Here is a 10,244-nt window from a genome sequence, read left to right as displayed (position 1 = left end):
GCGCAGAGGCTGCCAGGGCTTTGTACACCGAGGGGTGACGGCGGCAAGAGCCGGGCTGTCACCAGGGGAGCGGCCGCAGCGCCCCAGGGGAAAGCCGCCGCGCCGGGCCCTCCTTGGCGGCTGCGAGGCCCGGCGCGCTGCGGCGAGGCCCGCCCCTTGCCCTTACCCTTACCCTTACCCGTACCGTACCGCGACCGTTACCGTTACCGTTACCGCAACGGCCGCCCCGCGGCACCGCGCGTGCGCCGCCACCGCTCGCTCCAGGGGCGGGGCGAGCCGAGCCGAGCCGAGCCTCCGTGCGCTCGATCGATGACTCGAGGTGCGACTAGCGCTGCTTGGCTGCTTCTAGTCCAGAGCGATCGCTGCCGGAGCGGTCCCCCCTCGCTGCCCCGGAGCCCGCGCCGCTGTCGGGGGAAGGAGGATGGTGAGGGGCGGCGGGGCTGGGCCGGGCCGGGCCGGGCCGGGGCAGGGCACCCCCGTGCCCTCGGCTCCCGGGCTGCGGAGCGAGCGGGGGAGGGAAGGGGGAGGGCGAGACGGAGGGAGCGGGGCCGTGAGTAAGCAGTTCCCGGGCCATGCGGGGCCGGGCTCGCCGCGGGCCGGGGCTGGGCCTGGGCCTCGCTGCCGGGGCCCCGGGCTGCCCGGCGAAGGGGGCGGCCGCGCTCCCCTCGGCGGGGCCCGGGGAGGGAGGGGGGCGCAGCGGCGGCGGTGGGGAGCGACCCCTTCGGCCCGGCCCGGCCCGGCCCGGCCCAGCCCGGCGTGACGCTGCGGGCAGGGGGTGATGGCCGCCCCCGGAGTGCGCCGAGCGGCCGGAGCGGCGTCCTCAGCCCCGGCGGGGCTCGGCGGGAGCGGGGCGGTTTCCCTCCGCGCGTCGGGGGCTGGGGCAGCGGGGTCGCCGGTCGGTGCCCGTGGCGCCTGTGCTCCCGCTCCGGCGGCGCAGCAGCGTGGCCGGAGGAGGGTCCCCTCTTCCAGGCCGGGGGAGAAGCGCTCGGCGTAAAAGGCCCTGGAAAGAACACGACCAGAACTGCACTCGGGAATGCTCTTCCTGCCTGCTTGTTAGCTGTGCTCATCGATTGTGTTTTGTTCGTTCTAGTTTCGCAACCAGTATGACAACGATGTCACAGTTTGGAGCCCCCAGGTAAAATGTTCCCGAGTTTGCTAACTGGCTCTTTACTTGCTTTTTGTTTTTTCTTCACTTCTGCAGCAGTGGTATCACAATAGTGTAGATCGTATTCAGGTACCTAAAGCTTACTGCAGTCTGCTCCCTTCTTGTTTTGTAGGCTGTAGGTTTCTAGAAAGCCATTAGCACATCTCTAAGCTTCTGGTGTAAGAGCCCGAATGATGCTTAGGTGCGCCCTGTTACCTCAAAGTACTTAAGGCAGTTGCTTTCTGAATGTCCCTGCGAGGTATGAAATAGGCGCTATCATCGCTGCGGCTTGCGCTAGATGATCTTAAAGCTCCCTTCCAACCCAAACCATTCTGTGATCGATTTACAGACCTATAATAAAAAGTTGGTAAGTAAGGTATCAAAAAGCATGAAACTGAGCTTAAATCTCCCAAATATTAGGCCACAGATAGGCCATTCTCTTTTATTCACTAGCTAATGTCGGAAAGGAACTACTGAGTTTACAATTGGGAAGAACTTTCTCATATATGTATTTTTTTTTATTAAAAGCTTTACTGTATTCAAATTGTTCAGAACAAAATGAAATTGTTAAAAGTTAGTATATTCTCACTTAAGCACTAAATGCTAACTTCTTCAAGTATGGCATAACAGCACCTGTTCCTCCTCTTGTGCAGACAATTTTTACTGCCTTGTAAGCCCCTATTTGAATGACTGAACCCATATGGTAATCTGAAGCATGGAATCCGAGATACTGATTTTTGTAGTATGAATTCACAATCTTAATTTGCTAAATTGAAATGGTCACAAACATCCCTGTTGAATAAATTCCATGTATAAAGCGTATAACATTGAGAGCTAGAACATGCAAGTGATTAAATGCCATATAATTTTGTAACGCAGTTTACAGTGTGCTTCAGTGATGAAGTCTGTGCAGTTGTGTCTCCCTAGTTTTCCATGTTGTGCAATGTTAGGGAGCCTTCATACTATCTCTGTACTTAAGATTATCTTGAGGTCTGCACTTGAATTTGAAATTTTATTACCTCTGAATCAATTTCACATTGTGTATTCTTCTAAAACTTAGGCAGGTTGGGTTGACTTCAAAACAGATATTCTAGAATTTTAAAAGCAAGTGTCAGTTGAGGTGTTTAATATTGCCTCTTCTCTTGGCTTGTATATTTTAAGATAGGATACTTATTGAAAATCAAAGTCTTGAAAATTAACTCATTTCTAGATTTAGCAAAACTAAAGATTTATTTTAAATGCAAATAGCAAATTGTATTAGTATAAAGTTAATATATCATCACTTTGTGGGTTTGTATTGCTACTGAAAATCTTCCTCATTAGTAGTATTGTTTGAAAGATGCATTTTCAACATACATTGTAACAGAGCATGTTTTGTACTTTCCATCCTATATGAAGACAACCTTGAATATTTGAATGTTCTTTAGCCAATACCATGGTAGCTGTAGATGGCTTTGAACTGTTTTCATCCTTCCTATTGATTGTGTTTCCCTGGCAGATTCTGTATCAGGAACTTTAATTTTAAATTTTTTAATCTATTTGTTACTTTAAAAGTTACTTTTAAAACTATAACATTCTCATGATACTTTTAGTAGATATCATGAAGTTATTAACAACACTAATTTCTGGTTTTTTTTGTAAATTGCCTTAAAAAATATGAATAGTGTTTATGTCTTTTGTAAAAGACATTTAAAATTGCCACTCTGTTGCAATTAACTGCTCCATACGTTCCTGTAGGTGATTCAGTGATATGATACAGTAACAATTATTGGCTTTGTTAATACAGGAGAAAAGAATAATCATATTTTATGGGGGGGTGTTTCCAAATATTGTTGTAAAGAAAAGGAGATACAAGATTAAAGGCTAGAAGGGGTTTCACACTTTTACAGCCTTTCAAGTCATTCATGAAAGTTGATAAATACATGTCGGACAGGTCGCAGTGATTCCATACTGCTCTTGGGCAGGAAATGTCCTATGTTATTGAAATTCCATTTATAACTTAGTGGATGAAATGGAACAGTAGGGTATTTTAAGCATCTAGTGGACTTTGTATTTCTCTAGCTAAATCCAATCAAAAACCTTTTACCAAAAAAAACCCCAACAACCTAATAGATGGTGATTTCCTGTAGATTAGTCCCAGTCCATTTCACTATAACAGCTACTACATTCCACTCCATCACAACTAGTAGGATGCAACTGTGTGCTGCAGTTAGTAATGCCAGAACTTGCGCAGTAGCAGTGAACATGCTGACTATTTGACATAGGCTGGCCAACTAGAGTGCAGAAAATGAGCTACTTTGCCCTCAGTGGTTACATTAAAAGGATGTTGTCTTATTTTCCTGCAAAGCTCCTGGCCACCTTTGCAGAACTTGTGGGGATTGAATTGTCTTTGAGACCTCTACTCCTCTTTCAGACTTTACTGCAGTTGACTAATAACTTGTTCAGAAGTTATTAGGGAATGGATGGTGAGACACAACAATTGCATAAGACTCATTTCTTCAGGAAACTCGATTAAAAGTTAAGCATCCAACTTCAGCTGGGAGTTCTGTCTTTAAATCACATTGGGTCAAATACTGATTCCTCTGAAGACAGTGACAACAGTCTTGCGATTCTAATAATGTCAAGATTCTTCACCCTTACTTTTTAGTTTTCCTGTTTCTTTGTATGCAGTAGTGAGTGGCTCAGAGATGGCCAGATTTATGTGGGCTAACGGTGAGGCGTTTGTAGGAGATAATTGAGGAAGCCTGTTGGTTGTAGGTTTAAACTGTTATGCAGTCAGTGTACCTATTGGGGTGGGGGAATCAAAGGTCTGAAAATCAAGAACCATTGAAAATTGATACAGAGGATTAATTTTAGAATTATTACCTTTGATTTTATTCTGTAGGGCCGAATTCATCAAATAGAATATGCCATGGAAGCTGTGAAACAAGGATCAGCTACTGTAGGGCTAAAATCGAAAACGCATGCTGTTCTGGTTGCTCTAAAGGTAACTTCAAAACTGTGTTCTTGGGACAATAATGTTAGTCGAAAACTTTTGGTTTGGCAAATCAGTTTTGCGCAGTCTGAACTTTTATGTGTAACGTAAATGCAATCCCAGTTTCCTGTTGGTTGAGTACCAGTATAGAACTATAAATGTTTTCAGTACCTGTGCAAAGCGGTTTTTCACAAAATGGTGAAGGAAATGAGTGAAAGATTTTTTTTCCCTTTAAAAGATAAGTGTTGCTTCTTTTTTCATTAGTTATTAAGTAGTAAAACTGTTTATTTCTTTTCCCAAAGCTTGAGTGAGTGTCTGTTCTTTCTTTCTGACAGTGTCCTACTGAAGTGGAATTAGGTTTTTCTTCTCTTCTGTTGCAAGTTTATAAATTTATGGTTTTATTGTTTCATGATCATATTCAGTTCTTGCTATAAATGTTAGCAGATTTCTCCACAGTGCTTGGCAAACTGTTTGGTCTGCCACATAGCTTTCTCCTTTTATGCATAGAGAGCACAGTCTGAGCTGGCAGCTCATCAGAAAAAAATCCTGTACGTTGACAACCATATTGGTATCTCAATTGCTGGACTTACTGCTGATGCAAGACTCTTGTGGTGAGTATTTTAGTTGTTGACATACACAGTTCTGCAATAATGAGTGAAAGTTCATTTGTAGACTATTGCGAATGAAATTTTATGGTCAGCTAAGGATTAGTCTTGAGTTACTGCTCTGTTGTACTATGCCAAAGACCTCAGCATGAAATTCTGGCAGATTTTTAACTAGTTGGCAGAAATCTCATTTGTTTGGCCCAAAATTTTGCTCTTTGGTTTTGTTACTAGTAAGACAGTCCTGTCTGGTTTCCTCAGTGTGATGGGGTTTCCAAGCAGTCTGAGAAAGTGCATCACTTGTTTCCCTCTGGCAGCTGCTTCTGTCCACACATTTAAGGAAGTTGTTAAAAACATGCACTGCTGTATGTGTCGGCTTCAGAGGGGTTTGCTTTTTACCTGCTGGCCGCATAGTTTCATCAGATGAGGTAAATGTACATGGAAGGAGGAGTGTTCCTCAGTTTGATAGGAAAGGACAAAGAAGGCATGGGAAGAACTTCTAAACTAAATTTCAATTGCTGTAATGTTACAAAGAAGTGTTACCATTTAACTGTGGCTTTTTTCCAGATGATCCGTCTGTTGCCTGCGTGAACTTCTACCTTCTTTGCATTTGTATGGCTGAAATATTGTAATACTCTCTCAAACCTGTGGTCAACTTTCTAAATAACAATTATAGGTCATGATGAAATGAAATTACCTAATGCCTTTTACCCTTTTTCTCAACAAGCAGAGCTGAAACAAAAATATGTTTACCTTAACAGACAAGTATTGAGACACAAACTCATTGTGACTTTCATCTATGCATTGGTTTGATATTTTTTTTCTTCTTTTTTCCTCGTAGCAATTTCATGCGTCAGGAGTGTCTGGATTCTAGATTTGTGTTTGATAGACCTCTTCCAGTTTCTCGCCTAGTGTCACTAATTGGAAGCAGTATCCTTTTTTTTTTTTTTTAGACTTGTAACACTTCTATAGCTTTTTTACTTGTTCATACTCATTCATAAAATGATTTTCATATATCACAGCTTAAAAGTCATATTAAATTGAAAAAGTTAATTCAAAGTTAATTTTTCTTTATTCACGTTGCTTGTGTGTTCTTTCAGAGAATATCCTATAATATGCACTGAACACCAGTGCGTATTATAGGATACTCTCTCTCTCTCTCTCTATATATATAAATATATATATACAGAGAAGCTGTAAAGTGCTGTGCAACATTTAACATAGCACTGTGTTTCTGTTACACAGAAGGGGGGAGGAAGGGTGACTGCACTGTTCAAAATATGATCGTTCACTGGATTGCAGCTGCTTGCTTAGATTTTTTTTTTTTGCCTGTGGCAGCTTCTGTCTCTGCGTGGAACACAGTGCAGGCCTTGTATTCTGTTATCAGGTGCCTAGAAAAAGTTCAAAGGGGTAAGAAATTAAATGAGGCTGTGCAGCCTTAGGTGAACTGTTCCTAGCACTTGGTTAAATGCACCACTCAGTTCTTTTGGGAAAGCTAATTGCTACATTTTCTTTTGGTGAAAAAGAAGTTGGTATTCCAAATAAGTTGCGAGATCTGTTTCTTTTGAACATAGTCTTCACTCCAGCGAAAAGGTTTGCAAAGACTGTATAACAATTTTGGTGCATCGCCGCTTGGCTTAGGAAAACGTTTTGGGTAATTACACATTATTTTGAGATTGTTTCCTTAGCTTACTTAAGAAACCCAGATACCAACGCAGCGTTATGGCAGAAGACCGTATGGCGTAGGACTGCTCATTGCAGGTTATGATGTAAGTAAGCTGTGCTAGTTACTCTTGATGTAAAAGAAAATGTGCTTAATGCAATTTTATACAACAAATAGATGTTAAGAGGGGAAGATGGAAGAGGGAGACTCATCAAAATTCCCTGAATAAGGAAGTAATTTTCTGTATCTTACCCTAAACCATAACTTTTAAAAATGCTAATTGATAGCTAATCTTACTTACACTTATGAGGTATATATTTGCAAAAATGAAAACCCAATTATTTTAAGGTGCGAAATGAGATGCGGAAAAAATTAGATTTGTTTGTGTTTTAAGGGATCACAATGTTGATCCCACAATGACAGTAATTCATTTACTATTGATTACAGAGCTTTACAAACTATTATTTTTAAAACTTTTTATAAAAAATGGATGTGGAAATCAGCACTGGCCTCTCTCTTAGTTTAGCAATAGCAGCACACACAGAATCTCTGCCCTCAAGATTTTTGACATGAGGAAGGTTGAAGGAAATTGTTGTCTTGCCTGAAATCTGGCATGGCATGGTTACATCTACAGCAGGTTTTTACTTTTGTGCAGATAAGACAGAATGCATGTAAAATATCTACTGCAAGCCATGAAGTAGGAAGCACAGTACAGTTTATGGAACAGAGAAAGAAACATTTTTGGTGCCAGCTATCCTGCCCACATAAAAACTGCATTTTAATTAACAAAATGTAAAGAAAGTTTTTTTTTTTTTTTAGATTATTGTTTTTTTTTTATTATTTTAACAGTAGCTTTGAAGGAATTATATAAGAACAGTGATATGATAAGCAATAAAAGTATATTTCTGTGCACACGTATAAGCTATGTGATGTACCATGAAGCAAAACTGGTTTAGAAAATATCATGTGTCCCAGAAGCAGACTGGGTATGAATTTATACATTTGTTTTATGTTCTGTGGATTTTTTTTCTCTTTTTATAGGATATGGGTCCTCACATCTTCCAGACTTGTCCCTCTGCAAACTATTTTGACTGCAAAGCAATGTCCATTGGTGCTCGTTCGCAGTCAGCACGAACTTATTTGGAGAGACACATGACTGAATTTACTGACTGTGAGTAATGAAACCCTGTCTATCTAATGGTATTCATCAATTACGCAGTTTATTTTCTGCTACTGCTCCGTTCTTTTGCATTTAGTAAGATAGGAAGGTAAATTCTGGGAGCCAAGTTTGGCATAAGTGTAAACCTGAATGAAGACAAAATTATAGAGAGAATGTTACAAATTTTTATGTCTCAACATTTGGATGCTTATTACATCTAATGAAAAGGGAAGTTGTGCTCATAAAAGCAGAGAAAAAAGTAAAAGGCCTCTGTCCTGTTTAACTCAGGGAAAGTACAATTCTTTCCGTATCAGGGCAGGGGTAGTATGTCAGGGCAAGTGTTTAGGTGGTGCATTTAAAATGGTGAATTTATTTTTGTATGAAGTGGTGATGAGGAGGCTATTGGATAGGTGCTTGGGGGGAAAAAAAGCTTGATTATTACTGCACTGGAGGCAAGGCAGGTGCCAAAACCAGATGCATTCGACTTCAAATGTAGGGAAGGGCTGGTTTCTCAAGGTATGCTTTTATAATCAACTCTGTGTTAGGTACCAGAAAGGAAAGGAGCTCTGGAAGTCAAGTTAGCCAAACTGATTTTCTAGTTGTCAACTAGGAATGGAGAGAAGGGGAAATAGGTGTCTAGAGATAATACCATATAGCTTGTAAATGCCTTTCTGATTTCATTTTAAGGTAATCTAAACGAGCTAGTTAAACATGGACTGCGTGCCCTGAGAGAGACTCTTCCTGCTGAACAGGATCTGACCACCAAGGTAAATACTAGGTTTTCTTAACAAGAAATTTTACTGCCACCGTTACTAGAAATTACTGTGACAAAATTCATGTAAAGTATGGCTGGCACTGAAATTTGGAAGCTGAATACTGGTAGATGATAATATCTTCATTTCATGTCACCAGTTTATCTACAGTTTCCTTAATTATCTCAGATTTAATTTTCTTAACAAAAATGATACTTTCTCTAAGTAAGACATTGTTTCCCTGGTTGCGTCATTGTATTTTAAACTTGGATCAGTGTTAAGATGCAACTAGAATCACAACTTCTCATCGTAAGCACAGTCAGTAATTCACCCTGGAGCTGAGGGAAAGCAATGCGCAACAGTTGATTTCAGCATTGCAGAAGCTGAGACAGTTGCAAAAACTTCTGACAATGAATTGAGGAACTGTTGAACAAGAAAATTCTAAGGATATCCGTTAGGTGGTGTTCTACTTGTGGCTGATCTGCCCTTTTCCATGTTTAATATTTTTTTTTTATTCTTAGCCCACTTTGTTTTTTAGAACTTTAATCTTATTTTGCATTTTCATTATTTTAAAAGTAAGTGTTTTTGAAAAATCATGTATATTATTAAAGAGGAAAAAAAATTGAAATTGAAACCCTGGAAGAGAGGTTTTACTGACAAGATTTTGAAACGTGATCGCTTTTGTAGGGTGTAAATCTGCCTCCCTTTCCTTTTCTAGTACAATCTACTAAAGAGGGAGTCTCAAAATTTTTTTTTCCTTAAGTAGACACAAACAGCACAATGAATCTCTATCGCAGGAGGAGACTTTCATCTGTTTCACAAGCAAAAGCTGTAAAGCCACAGAGTTATTTGCAGAAAAATGCTTCTCACTTCTTTCAAAATTTTGCTTAACAGAACGTTTCCATTGGAATTGTTGGCAAAGACATGGAGTTTGCCATCTATGACGATGACGACGTAGCACCATTCCTAGAAGGTCTTGAGGAGAGACCACAGAGAAAGGTGTGTGGTTTAGATATAAATCAATGAGTTTTGTTGAAAGACAGCATTTTGTGATATATGACCTATCACATTTATGTCTATGACATTTAACTCTCTACTACTCTAGTAGATTTTTAGGAATGTGATTTTTAAAATTTGAAGTTACTATATGAAAACCGTATCATCTTAGCTGGAGACTAAGACCCTTTTAAATCAATTTATGCTGAATTGACACCAGGCTGTTCCAATGTCATCTTCTTTCCTCAGCTTTGATAAGTATTGGTTTTTGCTTTTTTGCAACAGAAGTGGCTACATATGTTTCTCATGCCTGTTGCAAGATGCATCCTTAGTCTCCTAATTACCAACTCTGTTCTGGTGTGTGCTTAATTTGGATAATGCTACTTTGTAAGCTATTTGCTGCCATGAGCTGTGTTTACCACTCGTGATGCTCAATCCAGGATAAAGCTGATTGGTCAAATGTTTTCTGTCCTCCTATAATATATATATTTTTCCTCTCTTTAAGCCTGCTCCGCCTGCTGATGAACCTGCAGAAAAGGCAGAGGAGCCGATGGAGCACTAGTTGGTGGACGAGTTCCTCTGTGTTAACGTATGTCTAATTATACAGGAACTTCTATCCGTTTGCTGGCAACTTTATCCTCACCTATAAGCATTTTCTGCCGATACATTCTGAGGATTACTCTTAAAAAAGAAAGAAACCAACCCACCTATCCTTAAAAGGTAGACAGGAGGTCATAATTGGGTGTATTTTCTTTGACAAGAAAGGTGTAATCATTTTCTAAATAGTACGTGATACTGTTTTTTAATGAAAAGCATACTGTCTTTAACTTGTAAGGACAAGTGGAAATAAATCACTTTCTTGGAATCTGCTGTGGGTTTGGGTTTTTTTTTAATCTGAACAAACAACAATTCAAATACTTGTGTCGTATCAAGGTGCCATCATGTATTTGACCA

General features: G+C 40.6%; 1 protein-coding gene across 1 annotated transcript; it reads left to right on the top strand.

Moving 5' to 3' along the window:
* Nucleotides 1–289: 289 nt before the first annotated feature.
* On the top strand, nt 290–10,155 carry PSMA1 (proteasome 20S subunit alpha 1). Its single transcript, XM_087745597.1, has 10 exons — nt 290–424; nt 1,091–1,135; nt 4,029–4,130; nt 4,626–4,729; nt 5,562–5,650; nt 6,419–6,489; nt 7,425–7,554; nt 8,230–8,309; nt 9,189–9,293; nt 9,796–10,155. Exons 1-10 carry the CDS (start codon nt 422–424, stop codon nt 9,850–9,852), a joined length of 786 nt encoding a protein of 261 aa, XP_087601723.1. The 5' UTR covers nt 290–421; the 3' UTR covers nt 9,853–10,155.
* The last annotated feature ends 89 nt before the right edge of the window (nt 10,156–10,244 follow it).

Source organism: Nipponia nippon, unplaced genomic scaffold, assembly GCF_047370975.1.
Source record: "Nipponia nippon isolate SJK-2023a ecotype South Korea unplaced genomic scaffold, ASM4737097v1 scaffold_10, whole genome shotgun sequence".
NCBI lineage: Eukaryota > Metazoa > Chordata > Aves > Pelecaniformes > Threskiornithidae > Nipponia > Nipponia nippon.
The sequence above is the reverse complement of the archived record's forward strand: the minus strand, read 5'-3'. Positions and strand labels throughout refer to the sequence as shown.